We start from the raw sequence: 19,006 nt of genomic DNA, 5'->3' as shown, positions 1-19,006 counted from the left end.
AAAGGATTTCCTTTTTATGTACACAGGAATATAGACCTGTGCCAGTCATTTTAGTTATAGTCTCTCCACAAACAACATTACAAGACCTGTCATTTTTAGATGTCCCAATATAGCATTTTATGGTATGTGCAGTGGAATCAATGCCATGGGATTACCAGCTTTGTAAAGCAGGGCGCTGCCAAAGGCCTGAAGTGTTTTGAGTTTATTAAAATAACCCCATTAACATATCTCTCATGATATAGCTATGAACAAAGCAGAAATATTCTCTTGAATGATAATTCAATTAGGTGGATTTGTAAGAGATCAAGCAACCATTCCTAGGAGGTTGTTACTTATAGACATGTTTAAACCCAGTAGTTCTCCAGTGATTCACTCAACTCACTGTTGAGGGGAGGGGAACCACAGGGGGCAGTGTTAGGAAGCTGTTCAAATCTTTGAAGTTATAGCAGACCCTTGATTATTTGTAGGGACAAATACCAAAGTCTTCACCAGTGGTAGCAAAAAGCAAGTAATTCCTCCAATTAAAAATAGTAAAATATAAATAACCCCTTCAGCTTCTAGAAAGTTTACAAATACAGAACTAAATTATTTGCAAAGCTATTTTAATAAATTCTACTAAAATAAACAGTATATTTCATTATAGTGAAGTGAAGTCTCAGGAGAGGGTTATATCTAAATTCAATCTGTAAGGGGAATATTCTATATGGTCAAAATGACTTTTCAGTATCTCATAAATTGCTCATAATTTGCACAGTCCGCATGGGTTTGTATGTATTAATTTTATATGTGTTTAGAGCATTATATTCCTACCACGTTGGAGACATTTATACCCTTTCTCAGAAATTCTAATTCATTTTATTTTACTTCCATTGTTGGGGCAGATTGCCGTTTATTCAGACAGGGACCAGATATAAACGGGTTGGCTTGTATTTGGGGGCCCATTTGTATGAAAAATACGTCTGTTTCTTAGATGAAATTGCACTTAATGTGGCGGGATGCTCATCCTGTCAGAGGTGCACGTGTGCTGTGACTGACCAGACGCTCAGTGTACTCATGTCTCGGTCTTCACGTTCCTTCCAAGACGTTCACTCGCTGAGTTAAATGGTGGACAGAGTTATGTGCACTTCTTCCATTTCTCTCTTGCTGTTACGCACTGCAAGTCTCCTACGTATTCCTGCTGCAGTTAACATTAACCCTGCACCATCTGATTCTGTGATCATGACGAACGAAGACGAGGGTGAAATGTACCGCACAGCAGGGTGACGTAGATCGTGTATACCGAGGGCCCTTGGCATCGAACTAGGGTAGGAGGGGCAGGGAACCTTCAAAGTGGACAGTGAAGGACTCAGCACCCCGCAGGGGACGGGCGTGTCTCAGAAGGGGTAGGTTCTTTCTTAACGTCACGATTGATGGCTGTCTTTTTTTAGTGCAGCTCTTGATACATTTTCTCGTATTGAACTGAATGCAAAAGTTTTCTCAGATAATTTTCAAACTTCACATCACTGATACATCTCTCAGTAACTGGTATGGTCAACAGTGAGCAGATTTATAAATTTCACTGCTTCATTAATTTAAGAATCTAATATTGGTTTTAACTATGCGTTCTTTATCTTTACCTCTTTTTTTAAATATTTTTTTTATTATATTATGTTAGTCACTATACAGTACCTCCCTGGTTTTTGATGTAAAGTTCAATGATTCATTAGTTGCGTATAACATCCAGTGCACTGTGCAATACGTGCCCTCCCCACCTCCCATCACCTCTTTTTTACTCACAGTGTGCGGTCTTCTTTATCCGTTGCCATCTGTGAGCAGTAGCTAGCTCACCCAGTCATTCTTAGCCATGGTCTTGCATCGTAACAACTAGTTTGCAGTTAATCATTAGAAAAAATTATCACCTCTTTTTTTTAATTTTTTTTTATGGTTTCCCAACGGTCGCATCTTATTTCAGATTTCACCTCACCCGGAGTCATCTTAATGCCCCTTTATCTAACGTCAGCAGACGTGAAAGGTCAAGATCTCTCTCTCTGGTGTTTACAATGTGAATGTGTAAGCATATGAGTATTTGAACAATGTTAATATTCTACCCTTTTATTTATTTTTTTAAAAAATTTTTATTTATTTTTAGAGAGAGCAAGCAAGCAGCGGGAGGGGCAGAGGCAGAGGAAGAGAGAGGGTCTCAAGCAGGTTCCATACAGAGCCATGGAGCCCAACACGAGGCTTGATCTCACACCCTGAGATTGTGACCACAGCCGAAATCAAGAGTTGGATGCTTAACTGACTGAGCCACCCACGCACCCCAATATGTTACCCTTTTAGAACACTGAAAGAGCATGAGAGAATTCGGTGCAAAACAAGGCACCTCAATATTTTAAAGAAAAAATTAGACTCTATGAATGGCTTAATATTTTTTTTTGTCCATGATAAGTAGAAATTTGCAATCATGAGACTACAAAGCAAGCCCTTTCTCTACCTCTAGCAAGCATAAAGCATTTACTAAACCAGTCCAAAAGAGTAGAGCTATCACCTGGGCTCTTTTTGGTAAACTGACTCCAGAACTTAAATGATTCTTGTTTTTGCCTTTGAATCTCCTGGCATCACAGAACAGTGGTCTTAAGCTTGGCTTCACCAAAAAGTCTGCTGTATTGTCACAGTGTAACAGAAACAGTTTTATTTTAGATGTCTTAAATTTTTCTTTTCTTTGGATACATACTTTTAGAAAGGCACTTCTTTTCTGCCATAGCCCGTTCTCATCTGTTTTGAACACTTGTTTTGGCTGAGAGTTACTTTAGCTCCAAGGAAGAGCCTCTGAATATAAGGGATCAGTTGAAACCACTTCCCTTAACATTCAGGAAAGGGGAAAAAAAAAAAAAAAAAACTTTTGTTAAAATTCTCTCAAGAACATTCGCTTAGAATAAGATCGATTTAGTAGTCACATTAGAAACAATTAGAAAACTGAAAAGTTTTGGGGTGCCTGGGGGGCTCAGTCACTTAGGTGTCTGAGTTCAGCTCAGGTCATGATCCCAGGGTCCTGGGATCAAGCCCCACATTGGGCTCCCTGCTCAGTGGGGAGCCTGCTTCTCCCTCTCACTCTGCCCCTCCCCACTTGTTCCCCCCCAAAAAAAATGAATAAAATCTTAAAAAAGAAAAGAAAACTGAAAAGTTTCATGAAAATGTTACATTTTGTATCAGGAAGGCTAAAAGTTCAATGCCATATTGGTTCTTATGCTAGTGTGGAGTCACTATGTTGTAAGCGATAGAAACTGAGACCTGAGGCCAAGTGAACCCCACTCCCTTTCTTGAGATCAGCACCGTTAAAGCCTCAAGGAGGAATGCTTCTTTCTTTTCTTTTTTTTTTTTTTTAAAGATTTTTTAATTTCTTTATTCGACAGAGATAGAGAGAGCCAGCGAGAGAGGGAACACAAGCAGGGGGAGTGGGAAAGGAAGAAGCAGGATCATAGAGGAAGAGCCTGATGTGGGGCTCGACCCCATAACGCTGGGATCACGCCCTGAGCCGAAGGCAGACGCTTAACCGCTGTGCCACCCAGGCGCCCCAGGAATGCTTCTTTCAAGTGAATTTTGTTCAGAGCTTTGCGAATCGCCATCATCGTGTTTGCTGGTGTGATGTTCGATCTAGGCTATCTGAATTAGTCTTCTTCCAATGTCTTTCTTATTCATCCGAAATTGTAGGCCAAGAGGTTTCAGAAAGCACATTGCGTCATTTCCTCTTTGCCTTCTGTTAACATCTAGCAGGCTTGTGTAGGGAGACCAGATGTGGTATAGTGGGGAGACTGGAGAACTTGAAAGCAGACTAACCCAGTTTTGAATCCCAGCTCCGGCACTGTATAATCTTGTGTAAGTTACTGAACGTCTGTGAGCTGCAGCTTTCTCATTTGTAAAGCAGGAATCGGACGCTGATTTTGACAAGGTTGTCATGAACACAAACGAGATTAAAAGTACAAAATTTAAAAATACAAAATGCTAACTAAGACAGTACCTGGCATATGATAAGCACTCAAAAATGATGACTGCTATCAGTGTTACTATTAGGCCCACAATAAAAACATAGTAAATCAAAGTCATGTGCCCTCCACAGTGATAACCATGAACAGAACTTCCAGAATGGTGGCAGCAGCCTTCCACATCTACTGCCCTAAAAAGGACAACCATTTTTGTCCATTTCTAAAATGACTTTTTTACCTCCTGTAATATCCTTTTATTCATACAGGCTGGTTTTCTAAGAGTCTAGTTTGGAGAGTGAGCCTTAGAAATACACGTTGCTGTATTCTGGAGCAGCGCTGTCCAATACAATTTCCTGTGGTGACGAGAATATTTTACACTGGCACTGTCCAGTAGGGCAGACACAACCCATATTGAGCACTCATCATGTGATTAATGCAAATGAGGAACTAAACTTTTTATTTTAATTAACTTAAATTTAAATAGCCACGGGTAGCTATTGTAGCTCCAGACCAAACCGTGTTAGTGATTTCGTAGGTCATCCTTAACATCTGTACGTTAATAGAAATGTCACCTGGCACATTCTCCATTTCCAGTGAGCCCATTCTTTTTACCCATACAGAACTTGACAGAAACTATTCTGTCTCTCCCAAGTTATACATTTTTGTGTTTCATTTGTCGGTATCATATACGACTTTATTTTCTAAATATAGTCTATGAATTCATCCATTGGTTTCTGAGTGATAAATTCACACTGTCAAGTTTTGTCAGCTTCAAAACCACAAGTTCTTCTTTCTCACTTTGCAAGAACTTTGAGTTCTGATCTTCTTACTGTTCTTTTCTTTTGTTTTTTTTCCCTTTTCTCCCCATTCTCTTCCTCACATATACAATTAAGTTATCCTATATTAAAAGTTATTAAATGATTTTTAAGTCACATAATGTTTAGTAGCAGGGATAAATAATGACCATTTGATTAAAATCAGTCATGTATGCTATTTTATCTTTCCAAGTAAAGTTATCCTCTAGGATTAAGATGGCATATAATTTTTCAGATGGATTTTATGTTCATGTCTTTCAGATATTTTTTCCTTAGGAAATCAGGAGAAATGTGTAATAGAGCTTCTCTTAATGAAACTCTTTATTTGATTCTACTTAATTTATGTAAAAATTATTTCTTATTTATCAGAAATAGACAATACTTTTCAAATTGTAAGACTGTGAATACAATATTATAGGTTGCAACCAAAAGTTTTTTTAAAAGAGGTGTATAGAACAAGAAGGAATAGGGCATATCTGAGCACTTCACACAAAGTAAGGATTAATACTGTTTTATAAAATGTTAGTTACATTTAAATGTGTATGTGTAAGAGCATGCACGTTTTTGAATTGTGATGTAAAATGGATTTCTTACCACGGTCTTCGAAAAGAAAAGAAAACAAAAATTGAAAGCCAATGTTTAACTTATGGTATGGTGTGGAGGCAGAAATGCCAGAAGGTCTGGGTCAAGGCTAGATTTACTTCCTTGGACAATCATTCAATGGCCTTGACCCTCAATTTCTTTTTTGTATAAACAGGGAAACCTGCCCTATGTGCTTCATTCAGTTGCTTTAAAGATCAAATAAAATTCTAAGGGAATAGACAGTTGTCACACTCCATACTCCTTTAGAGTGGTTTGTCAGTCATCTACTGAAAGCACTCATGACTTATGATAGCAACCATTTATGCTCATTTTATGAATCTTCAGGTCAACTGCGATTTGACTGATCTCAGCTTCATTTGACTAGGTGGCTCTGCTTTGGGTTGTGGGTTCTAGGTTGTCTGGGTTGTGGTTTGGGTTTGGTTCTTCTCCACAGGTATTTATTCTTAAGTCCAGGCAAAAGAGGTAGCAGCTGTCCAGGGCATGCTTTTCTATTGGAGAATTACCAGAGTACAAGAGCAAAGTGAAACCACACAAACATATTTATGACTTCTGCTTGCATTATAGCCACAAAAATTCCATTGGCCAAGTGAAATCACATGGCTAAGTCCAAAGTCATTAGGAAGAGCTAGTGTATTCCATTCCCAGTGGAAGGGGAGATAAAACTGAAAATCTTCTGAACAATAGTGTGAGCTATCACGTTACCCAAAACCATTTGTGTTTACTGCTTCATGCTGAAAAGACAGCCAAGTATCTCCTCACCTTGTATTTGAAGAAAGCCTTTAACATAAGGGATTGCCTAAAAATAGACAAACAGAAAAAAGAAAGGAAATTGAGGCAAAATATAATAGAGAAGAAGAGAACACTTAAAATACTATAATAGATAAGATTATATCTATAAGATAAAAATAGCATGCATGTAAAACAGTGAAAAAAAGAAATAATCTCCTGCAAATGAAAAATGTGGCAGAAATCTTTTCTCTTAAATTCAGCTTAAAAAGCTTTAGAAGGTGAAGTCAAGAAAAGCTTCCAGAAGTTAGAATCAAAAGATAACGAGATAGAAAATAGAAGAAAGTTAGATGATAAATCCAGCGGAGACAAAAAGCTATGTCCAGGAGTTGCAAGAAGAGGAAATATTAAAATGTATGACGTCAAAATATTTTAAAATAATAATACAAGAAAAATTCCCCAAACTGAAGAGAACAAGCCTCCAGATTAAAAAGGGCCCATGGAAAACCCAGCACAAACATGAAAAAAGGCCCATTCCAAGGTCCAACATTGTAAAATTTCAAAATGCCAGGGGGAAAAATGATTATAAAAGCTTTCAGAAACACAAAAGCAAATGACAGACCAACTATTAGGAATCAGAATGGCATAGGGCTTTTCAATTGCAATATTACAATCTTTAAGACAGTGGAGTAGCCCCTTAAAAATCCTGAGTAAAAACTAATTTCAACATAGATTTTTATACCTAGCCAAACTGTCAAGTGTATACATAGAAAATGGCATTTTCAGGCATACAAATACTTTTTAAAAATGCATTAGTCATATATTCTCTCTTATGAAAGTTATCTGGAGAACATACCTTAACTAAGAAAGGGAGTAAACTGAAAAACAGGATGACTTACCAGCCCCAAACCAGGAAAATCTAATAGGATCATGTCTAAGGCTTGATCCAAGACAGAGATCAGTGAGGTCAGACATAGGCACCAAGAAGGATATATCTAGGGGGAAAACTTAAAAGGAACTGATAATTTGTCTTATGTGTTTTATTATTTGGAAAAAAAAATCGATGGGTATTTGACAAATCTGTTTGAACACTGGGGAAGAAATGTCAGTTACCTAAAAAAATAAGCTGTTAAAAACTAGGCAATTCCAGAAATAATAAAATCTTGTATAAAAAATTGAATCAAAATAATACTTGTCTCAGGAGTGAACAATATTTCTATAATCATTGTAATGTAAATGAACTACTGACTAATGTTTTAACCAGAATTGTTAGATGGGAGGAAGAGATAGGTCTGTTGAGTGACCTAAATTGTTACTTTTTTACCGTAGGAAGTCAGTAGATAATGTCCAATATTGCAAAATCAAGAAATAGCATTATAAGTATGTCATATAAAATATGAAGATAAATATCAGAAAAGTGGATAGTGTGGGCCATTGAGGATCAGGCTTGGAGATGGTTGTGGGATAGAGCATGGACACTGCCTCTCTTTGTTATGAGCAGTTGAGTACTATTGGACCTAAATTAGGTGACTTACCCCAATACTAAAAATTAATAAATAATAAAAATAAAGTTACATATGTCCATGATTAAGGGAAAAAAAAACTTCTTACGGTATAGAAGATGGTAAGTGAACAGTAAAAAGTCTCCCTTTCTCCATACCCCATCCTTGGTATGATTCTTCTGAGAAAGCCACTTTTAACAGTTTCTGCTTTTAGTTGTTCTGGTGGTTACATTCATGACTTGAAGTACATCTTTTGGTAAAGTGTAACGCTATCTGGACTTGTGTTTGCCTCGTTAGCCAAAAGATGGCTGCATCAAACTGCGCTATAGACATTGCAGGTTAATAGAGTACTTTGGGAGTCGTGTACACTGGCCTCTGACTGTCATTGGTCCTTCATCCCAGAACCACTAGATACAGCCAAGGAAGCAGTGCTGACCTAGTTGGGTGAGGCAAAGGGTTATCCTGCCAGTGGGAGCATGGCATTTCTGGCAAGAGATTCCTCTTCTAACTGTTGGAGTTGGTGCCATGGCAGATTTCCTGACTCAGGGAGTTAAGTGTTGAGCCCTGGTCCAGCTGGTTAGGCTATTTGTTGATTTTGATGATCTGCACCAATAAGTTCTTTTCCTGGCACAGACAATCAGAAGCAGGCAGTAATTTTCCATCTTCCTAAGAAAAATGCTTTTTGCATTTTACAACTATACTAAAGTTTTGTTCAGTTTTCATCAAAATTCTGGGGGAAGTTTTATTGAATTAAGAACTCTTTAGTCCTCAGTGATAGTCATGTATCCTTCGGTGGGTCAATTTTTCTACTTACCCCACTTTGCTGTTCTTAGAATATCAATAGAGAAAAAAGTCAGCAATAATAGCACTAGCTGTGTTTTATTCAGTTCTTACTATGTGCTGGACACTCTGATAAGTACTCAGCATCTCATTTAATCTTCCTGATAGCTTTGGGAACTTGGTACAGCCATCACTCCCGCATTAGACTGCAGAATCTGATTAATAGTCAAGTGACTTGTCCAAGGTCACAGGGCTGGCAAGTGCCAGAGCTGTGTCTGAAACCCTGATTTGTGTTGACTCTGGGGCCTATGCGTGTTTTGTTTTATTTTGCTTTTCAAGTTTTTATTTAAATTCTAGTTAGTTAATATATATGGTAAAATTGGTTTCAGGTGTAGAATTTAGTGATTCATCACTTATAACACCCAGGGCTCATCATAATAAGTGGGGGCCCGTGTTCTTCTTTCTGTGTTTGATTGGCTTTCAATGCAGCCTCTGACTTTTTGTCACATGAGAACAAGAAAGCAGCTGATTTATACTCAAAACCTAATGACCAATGTAAGTGTGCATGTCTTGTTATTATCACATAGTGCTTAAAAATTGTCACATCTTTTCTCTTTAAGAAAGTTTGGGATTTTTTACATTTTCTGTCATTTTTTGATGTCCTCTCAATTCAGAATTCTGGAGTCGTCTTTGATGTCTCCTCATATCTCTCATTTTATTTCCATGTATTCACCAGCTTTATGTTTGTCTGAAGTGTCTCTCTTCTCATCTCTGGAATATCACAACTGTCTTCATGGTCTCCCTTCCACCCGTCTCTGCCATCTTAAATTGCTCATAAACAGGGCCACCGTTGTTTTAAAGCGGAACTTCTCTCATATTGAATTGCTTTAACCATAATCTCTCTCCATTATCTATAAGAAAAATGCGGCTTTATTAATCTGGAAATCAAGACCTTTCACAAATGCGGTCCCATCTGTCATTTCATGAGTTAATGTGCCCTTACCTTCTTTCCCACTTTTCTTGCCTGTGCTAATATATCCCTAATCCGGCCTATTGAAGCACTGATTTTCTCTACTACTCACTTGTTTCTTATATGCTTTGTATTTTGATAGTTGTGTATGTGTGTGCATATACATCTCATTTACCCACCTGAATTGTTAACTCCTGAACATAGAGATGGAAGTGCTCTGAGCCCACCATAGTCCTCAGGACGGTTTCTTGCATATAGCATCGTGTACAAAATTAATGAGTGAATTTTTGAAGTTTTAAAGTCAACATAAATTTCCAATTCTATACACGTTTGCTTTTGTTAATTTCATGTTCAAGGAATAAAACTCAATAGACTTTGATGTTTTTTCCTATCTTGAATTATATTAAATTATGGGATTAGAAATAAATTGGTATAACTTTATCAGTTTGAAATATTTTACAGAAACATCAGTTGCATTTAGTATTTTGATCTGAAAGATATAGAAAATCTACTCTGAATGAAAGTGATAGACTCGTTATTACATAGGTTTTTAAAACTAAAAATACTTGAGAACTCGTTATAAGTTATTTTATTAAATTGTAGGTAATATACAGTTTTGATGGGGATAAACTGAATATTTATAGTGTAATAAATGTCAAATCCCAAACCATTTAGTGTATCTTGCCCGATGTAGTCAATGTACTTGGAGAGTGCTCAGCGTGTTGAGTAAAGACACGAGGGAATTTGAAATGTACTTAAATACCAAGTTTAAAACACTTTACTTAGACATGATTTTGTCTTCCAAAAGGAGATTGCTTTTTTGTGAATTAAAATTACTTCTTGCTTTCTGTTGAATTTGAAAATGTTTCTACCTTTTACTTTCCCTTCTATTTGTTTTTCTGGTTCTAACACTCTGAATATTTATCTCTTTCACTTTTTAAAAAAAATTATAGATGTTCCATGATAAATATTTCTACTGTAATGTATAAATTATTTAAAACTGTGTTCTATATAAGGTATTTTTCCTTTGAAATATTTGAGTTTCAGTATGATAATTTCATCCTGAGAAAGAATAAACTGTCATAAATTTTCATATATTTTGGATGTTCATACTTATTAGTATTAGAGTGCTTTTGCTACCTTTTTTAGTGCCATTTTAGTGTAATATTATTTTAGCTCAGAAATCTCATGTGCTCTAAAGGCTTAAAGGTTCTCATGCCGTATTTTTTCCTAAAGTTATTTTTTCCCAAATAATGTTGAACATCATAATGATGCTTTCTTTTACATCTCACATTTTTCTAAAAGATGTATTATTTTACCCTTTAATTTGGCTTTCAAAACATCCAAATGAAACCATAAATATACCTTTCAGAATAGCCACATATTTGATGTAAATCACTGCATAGATCTGATCTGATCTCACAAATGAAAATGTTATATTTTTAAAGTAGTGACATTTTTAAGTTCATATTTTTTTAAGGGATGGAGTCTTAAGAATGAAAGTGCAGATTATCCATTTTGACTCCTCTCCTTTGATCATTTCATTTCTGAAATTAGACTTCCTCTTACGATCCAAAAACCCTCAACTAATGTGCATTTTTGGCTGTGTTAATTCCCTTTGTCATAAAATGGAAGCTAGCCTAAATTTTCTAATAATTTTTCATCACATTAAAATTCATGGCAAACATAAAAATGAGGGAATTCTGAAGTCAAGTGCATATAGTTTATATGGATGCTTTTTCCCCGCTCTCCCCTCCACCTAAGGAAATAGAGAAATTGCGATCAGAAGTGAGTGAAAGCAAGCAGCACTTGGAACGGGAGCAGCAGAAGGCAGCCCGGGCCAGAGAGGAGTGCTTGACACTGACAGAGCTGCTGAGCAAATCCGAGCACCAACTGCACCTCACCAGGTACCCCTAATCCCATTACGCGCCAGAGCCCCAGTTCCATTCCACTGATTTTTGCCACCGGCTTCCAAACAGTTGCTAGAGTGAGTCTTAGTCATTCAGTTCACACACAGCTTTCAGGCATATTAAGAAAAGTGGAGATGTGGTAAGCAAAACACGCAGACATGTGAATGATAAGTGTGGCAGGGAATTACTGATAGATTACAAAACCTTTCATCGACAATGCTCAAATATTTAGGTGGTTCTCTACCAATAGGAGCAACATGACATATTTCTCCTACCACCGCCACTACGTCTCCTCTTAATTCTGTGTCTAATAGAGATGTTGAACTGAGAGATCTGAGGAATGTAGTGAGGAAAAGAATCAGATACTGTCAGTGGTGAATGAGACAGAGTAAAAGGCATCCTCAGATGGAGACTGAGACGGAACTGAGAGAAAATGAGGAGCCTGAGTCCTGAGGAGGTATAGAAGTGAGAGCTGAAATTGACTGACACTGTTCACATTCAAACCGTTGTTATAACCGTGCTCTTGTGGTTTCGAATTACATGGTTTCTGTCCCGAGATACTGCGATGTGATTATCAGTGTCATACAACTTTAGGGAACGTGTCGCTCAGCCCTAGGTGACAAGGAGACGTTTTGGGTAGCAAGCACTGTATAGTTTGCTGTGTGGAAAAGACACACAGACATGCATGCATATACACAAATGCACAGACACAGAGAAAACTCAAACAGAGGTTGCAGCTATTTCATGTTACCATCTATTTGGTTTTCTTCTCACTTCGGGTTTTCGTACAGTTTTCCATGTTTCAGATCAAGCATTTGGGTTTGTTCAGTTCTTAGAGTTTTTCAGTTTTTACAGAGAACTTTGTCTAAATACACATGTAAGTTTACGAGCTTTGGTTCATAAATTAGAAAAACGCTGGCCTTCTAATCATAGTAATATGTTGACTTTAAACTATGAACGGGGACTGATCCCTTTTGCATGAAATATGACAATGTAATTCTGAGCACGGTATGATGACAGATGGAGAAAAGCACCACTTGAACAGCCTGCGTTGGGAGAAAAAATATTCTAGAGGTTGGTGAACCTCGCAAAGTTTTGGGTTAGTGTTAAGATGCCTCTAGTTCTGTTAAAATCAAACTTTGTTAAAAACATTTTGTTATGATAATATTCCAAATGGTTTGCCAACTTCCCTTTCTAAACAGTGAAAGAGAAAACGAGAAGAAAGGAAAAGGAAAAAAAGCAAGCAAGAAAAGAAATCCTTTATACACGTGTGATATCTGGAAAAATCCCAAGAGATAAAACACTTTTATGAGAAGAAATTCCCTAATACTATAGAGTAATACCGGTCCTTTTAGTGCTCATTCAGGTATTGTCTTGTAGAACCGAGGGCGGAATGTGAATGTACTTCCTATGGATTATTTAATCTCAGAAGTTTTGAAATGTAGCTTCGTCATGATAGTTAATAGTTTTTCTTCGTCAGACTTCTGTTGGGAAACAACCATGTGTGCGCTAAGCGCGACTAAACCACAGAACTAGGACAGCTCCAAAGTCTCAGCGTGCCTGAGCCTCAGTAAGTAAATATTAATGCTGGTTTTGTCCCCTTCGCCATTCTGTCTTATTCAGAGAGTGAATTTCTGAAGTCAGAGCCCTGCAGGGAGTGTTCCGGTGCAGATTCAGTTTGTACTGTCTGGCAAGACCAGTTTCTTGCAAATAGGGCATATTTAAGGTACAGCAACTGCTGAAAAGGGACTAGTGGTAACTAATTCCTTTGTTCTTAAGAAAAACGGTTTTGCTTGGTTCCATAGAAAGCTTTTTCTGTTGAGCTTTATTTACAGTAAGTCTACAAAAATTGAAAACTAGTTTTCCAGAAAATAAAACTTAATTACCCATTTTCAAAGTGCAGTACTCTTTTGTAAGCATTTTACATTTCGTTAGACTGTGTTCGTGTTTTATAAAATCCACATTCATAAATTTCAAGATGACAATTAAAAATGCAGAGAACAGTGTGTAGCTCTCTTTTGCACTGAAAATGTGTTTTGGTTGTTGGACTAAATATTTCTGATATACTTTTTTGGGGTTTTTTTTTAGAGTTTGCTTTTCCTCGACAGTCTTTATTGATTCAGTATACTCAAGTGTGTGGCTGAGAAACATTATGTCTTTCTTTCCCCATGTAGACCAGCTGAAATAAATCAATCCCACACAGGTAGCTTAGTGTTAACATAAACATTTCAAATGGCATAGTCTGTACAAAGTTTAAAATCAAATATGAAAAACCATGTTATAAGTAATGATGAAATAGGGATGCAGATTTCCCAGGGCAAAGAAAATTGAAAAACTGGAATATTGATCTGTAGAGCAGTCTGAAAGAAAAATAAGCTATCACTTGTCTGTTATTTCCCTTTATTGTCTAGTTAGACTTAAAAATGGAAAATAAGGGGTGCCTGGTTGGCTCAGTCAGTGAAGCATGTGATTCTTGATCTCGGGGTTGTAAGTTCGAGCCCCACGTGTGGGCACTGGGATTACTTGAAAAAATGGAAAATAGAAATTCAACATTTATTGGAAGACCCAGTATAACATTCACCCATTCAACAAATATTTATTGAGCACCTACTATCTTTCACGTACATCTCTTGGTCTTGGGTAGGGAGAAAAAAATCAGATTCCATTCTTCCCCTTAGGCTGCTCACACCCTGCTACTGAGCCAGCTCTAGGTATGCAGTTGTAATCAAGTGTGAGAATACTGCGGTAATAGAAATAAAGTTACCACGGGAGCACATAGGAAGGAGAATTGGCTCACTGTGCATTGGAGGTGAAGATGATGGGGAAAGCTTTCTGGAGGAGGAGATGTTTGGTAGCTGTTTTGATTAATGGGCTCTTAAATAGCAATTCTCAAAGTGGAAGAAGGTGGGCTGGGTACCCCGGGTGCATGGAGCAATATATGCAGAGACATAATAAAGATGGGATGGAACATAAACTCTACAATCAGGGTAGGTGTTTGGCAGGGGATACGCCTGGAAAAGGCAAACAGGGACCAGAGGAAAGGCCTTGTGGTCCATATTCTGGAACTGGGCCATTCTGAGAGCCTTGGGTTACTCTTCATATATTTTAAACAAGGCTGTCAACATGATCACGTCTTTGGGTTGGTATTCTGACTCAGCAGTGTGGAGAATAAACTTGGAGAGCTGATGTAGGGCACAGGACGACCAGTTAGGGCAGAGTCAGCAACTACAGCCTAAAAATATGGCCCGTTGTCTCTTTTTGTCCATGAGCTAAAAATGGTTTTTATACTTTTTAAATAGCTGGGAAAAAAACAAAAGAAAAATAATGTCTTGTGACACATAAAAGTTATATACCCATAAATAAAGTCTTATTGGACACAGCCACGATTATCCTTTATGCATTGTGTATTGGGGCTATCGTGGCAGAATTGAGTAAGGTCCTCAAAGCCTTCAAATATTTATCGTCTGGCCCTTTACAGAAACAATTTACCAGCCTCTCAGTTAGGAGGCTGTGTAATTTAAGTAAGAAGTCAAGAGAGCTTAAACTTTAAGGGGTTCAAATATATATTTAAAGAAGGTAAACGAAGGGTAATTGAAGACAGATTGCCTGAGGAAGAGATGATTGACAGCGTCCCTGATTAGAATATAAGCCCCAGTCCAGGGGGTAGTAATGAAGTCCTGGGCTGTGGCTTTGCCAGTAAAATGGAAGAGAAATAGCATCTTTAAGAGTCCTTTAGGGTAGCAAATGAGAAAAGCCAGAATTATAGGTGACTCCAGCGTTTCTAGTCCACATTAACTGGATGAACCATTAATTCCAGTAGGGGACTTAAAAGGAGTAACACGGGTAAATAATACACTGTGTTTTGGGACTCAGGTGGAGAAATGCTATGCAGGTGCTGTGTGAGGAGAAAGGTCAAGACCTGTGGCTCTTCACTGGATGCTTTTACATAAAGCTACCAGTTGTAGCCAAGGAAATGGATGCAAGCATGAGAAGGCCATGTTCTTAGAGTAGGAGTGGGGAGAGCCACCAGCCAGAGACCAAAGGGGTTTCAGTGCCTAAGGAAAGAATATGGAATGATATAACAAAGCCATATGTTTTTCTTAGGGGAGGTCCCAGGCCTCTGGGTGTGGGGAAAGCCAAGTTTCAGCATCTTCTCCTGGGCATTCCCCATCTTTGCAACTTTTGACACGTCCCTTAATGCTTTGAACCTGCTTGCTTACCTGTAAAATGAGGCTACAATCTGATTTCTAAGTTTCCTTCTAGCTCTGATCGTCAATGATCCTAATGATGATTGAAGACATCCCATGATGAAGTGCCCGTTTCCTGATGTTAGGCATTTAATTTGCCGGGAGCATTCTTTGTTTAAGATATTTTCTTAGGGGGCCTCTGGGTGGCTCAGTTGGTTGAGCGTCCAACTCTTGATTTTGGCTCAGGTCATGATCTCAGGATCCTGAGATCGAGCTCCATGTCGAGCTCTGTGCTCAGCTGGGAGCCTGCTTGAGATTCTCTCTCCTTCTTGTTCTGCTCCTCCCCGACCCCCTCTCTCTTAAATAAATAAATAAATAATAAATAAAAGCTTTTTTTTTTAAGATGTTTTCTTAGTTTGAACTTCAGAGAGATTTTGTGGAAACAGCCTTCAGACCTACCATTTGCATTCCTAACTTAGGCTCTACTGACCTCTCACAAGGGTCATGGACCCTTCCAGTGTTTTTTACCAGGCACTGCCAATTGAATACTCGTAAGCACTGCCTTGACTATGTTACCTGTTCCTGAAACCTTCCCTGGCGTCATGCTATTACAAAAGGTCCAGACCACTTGCAGGGAATGTTCCGGGACAGTGTCCCAGCCTTGCAGTTTTATCATCATTCTCACGAGCTCACGTCACAAGCCAAATTGCAGTTTGGGGCTTTTCTCCCCTTTGTTATTCTCTACACCTAGAATACCCCTTTGACCTTCTCTAGCCCTGTGATAGTCTTATCTCCTTTCCCAGTCCTCCCTGAAATCCTGATTTTTTTCCACTGGAGCCCTCCTGGACAGCCCCGGCGCCACAGGGAAACATGCCTCCCTCTGAATCCTCCTTCCCACTCAAAGCTGAAAACCCTACATCCTGAGTGAATTCCTCAAAACAGGGACAATGAAAATCTGAGAAAAATGAGTTAATACTCTGAAGGGTTTTATGTACTTGCTTTTCTTCCCTTCTGGAATGTGTTATTCTTCAAATAAGGAGTGAGAGGTCTTATTAATGTTCTATGTCTCAGAGCATCTGGCTCAGGCCTTTGCAAAGAACTGGAGCTCAGTAAGTCATTATAGGGATGGCCAAAGTATTGCAAGTTTATGACTCTTCTTTCAAAGCCCAGTTGTTTTTTTTTTTTTAAAGATTTTATTTATTTATTTGAGAGAGAGAGAAATAGTGAGAGAGAACATGAACAGGGGCGGGGAGAGAGAGAAGCAGGCTCTCCGCTGAGCAGGGAGCCCGACGCGGGGCTCAGTCCCAGGACCCTGGGATCATGACCTGAGCCAAAGGCAGACACTTAACCCACTGCACGAACCAGGCGCCCTCAAAGCCCAGTCTTAATAAACAAATATATATATATATTTTTTTTCCCAAATATATCAGGATAAAAAGTGTAAGGTGGTGATAAGACAGAAATAGCTTTTTTCATTTTTAACTTTGTATCTACATACATATTTAAGTATAGGAGAATCAAATGATAGTCATTCTAACAATTCAAGTAGGGTGGGTAAAATATACCATGCTCTCACTTAAATATGCTTCCTTAACCCTCCCCCCCACAGAGTTCCAAATTAGCATTGTCTATAATTAAAAGGTGGCCCCTCTGATAGAAACTTACAGGCTGGTAGGGAAGAAAAGAAGATACACAAAGAGCTAGTAAGATAAAAGAAAAGATCCAGAAGAGAGATTCCAGATAAAGTATTACAGGGACAGAGGGACAGATAGCCTCTTACTGATCTCAGAGGCATGTGGAAGCAGGGAAATGGGAAAGTCATTCTCTGTAGGGGAGCCAATGGCATTGGTGGGGTGTACCTGTAGACTGGAGAGTAAATTAAACACACACAACCTGTCTTTGAAAGATCTAAGAGCGTCCGTCTCTGAGATTAAGAATACAGCCTTCTTAAGGTCTGCCTGGTGCCATGCTGCGTGCAGTAACTCTTAAAAACTAAGGACAGAGATCGTGGCTAAGGGCCATGGCCAGCGCTCACCCAAGCCCTCTGTGTCCCAGGACCTGAGCTCAGTGCTTCTCATTTAGTGCCCCCCCCACCCCCACCCAGAGCTCTAAAAGGTGCAGACTGTTATCTTCCCCTGTTTTACAGCTGAGGGAACCAAGGCACAGAGAAGTAAAAGGATCCACTTAAGGTCACACAGCTGCCATGTTCTGGAAGCAGGTGTTCAACCCCAGTGGTTTGCCTACCGCGCCTCTGCCATTATCCATCACGCTGCAGCTCTGTGTAAATTCCTACCAGAATGATTAATGCAGTTGTTCCTGAAAATACAACTGGAGGAGTCAGTAGCATAAATTTATAATAAAAATAAGTGTCAGCTGCCCCCGCGTACGCTGATGTAAGTACATGTCAGTGTGTTTTTGTCCTGGCCTGGGTTTTTCTTACGAAACAGTGTTTTGGGGTCAGTTGCTTTAGTCACTTAACATATTATCATACAACTGTCATTCTCCTTTGCCTTCTTCGCTTCCTTTTTACCCGAGAAGGTGGAAATCCCTTTGCATACTTGTTTTTGACATGTCCAGACATTTTTAAAGAGCTACCGGATTTTAATCGCTCTCATGAGATGACCACTTACATCCATGTGGGTAGATTACTTTATGATGCAACGTGTTAAAACAGCCCATTTCGGAGTGTTTATCTGACCATCGTCGACTGTTGATTGAGGCACACGCTGCTCCGGACCTGCGGCTCCTGTATGGGAGCATATTTGTTGGATTCCTGCATCTTCTTCCCAGGTCCGGTCTGGACGGGCATTACCGCAGGGGCCTTCTGTGTGCTTTCCAGAGAACTGAGAACTCGGAGTGGCTCTCAGTACAAAACAGAAGGGAGACCAACCTGCCATGAAACCTGCAGGCTCCAGCCTTACTTCAGCAGCGCTGCCTCTCAGATGTGTACTTTCTCTCTGCCATAAACGATGCTTTCAGTGATAGGTACTTCCAGGAATTTCTCAGAGCTGGCATCTCAGCGAGCCCTGTAAAAGTGGGTGCTCTGCTCTTCCCTGCTCTTGCGATCCAAACGGGAAGGTCTGCCCTCTGACCTGGAGAGATAATAACTTGAACAGCAGTATTTGTATCTTTTTGAAAGTGAGAAAGGGCGTAACACCTGCTTGTAAGTTAGGGTGGTGATGGACTCGGGGAGAGTGATGAAGTCTTTCTTGCACAGCATTGCAGAGCGTTTAGCTTCTACATAGTAAGGACTGCAAATGCTTTGTTGAATGGAGTTGTTCGACCTCTCTGGGACTCGGGTTGAGGTAACAGAAACCCAGAAAGGGGGAACTGATTAGCCCAAGAACCAGACCACGTAAAATCCAGACGCAGCTGGCTCAGGCTTTCCTGGAGCAGGCACGTGGGGCCACCCCAGTGTGCCGTCCATTTCTGTCCATCCCAGGGCTTGACTTCTGTCTCAGTGTTGGCTCATTCCTTCAGGTTCTTCCATACCATGGAGTCACCTCCTTCAGTCTGAACTGAAGGTAAAAGAGATGCCCTTGATCTCAGAC

At 39.2% G+C, this 19,006-nt stretch overlaps 1 protein-coding gene across 17 annotated transcripts in view; it reads left to right on the top strand.

Annotated features, from left to right (window-relative positions):
- The window catches only part of SDCCAG8 (SHH signaling and ciliogenesis regulator SDCCAG8), a 239,423-nt gene that overhangs the window by 111,883 nt on the left and 108,534 nt on the right, over positions 1–19,006 (top strand). For 15 of the 17 annotated variants that reach the window (XM_034666639.1, XM_034666637.1, XM_034666640.1 and 12 more), the window contains one exon: positions 11,123–11,265. In XM_034666639.1, coding sequence (XP_034522530.1) covers positions 11,123–11,265 — 143 coding nt within the window. Of the gene's footprint in view, positions 1–11,122; positions 11,266–12,470; positions 15,633–17,601; positions 17,849–19,006 lie in introns of those variants that run through there. The other 2 variants (XM_034666650.1, XM_034666649.1) reach the window with 2 other exon arrangements.

Source organism: Ailuropoda melanoleuca, chromosome 8, assembly GCF_002007445.2.
Source record: "Ailuropoda melanoleuca isolate Jingjing chromosome 8, ASM200744v2, whole genome shotgun sequence".
NCBI classification, from domain to species: Eukaryota; Metazoa; Chordata; class Mammalia; order Carnivora; family Ursidae; genus Ailuropoda; species Ailuropoda melanoleuca.
Note: the sequence above shows the minus strand (reverse complement) of the source record. Positions and strands in the feature narration are given on the sequence as shown.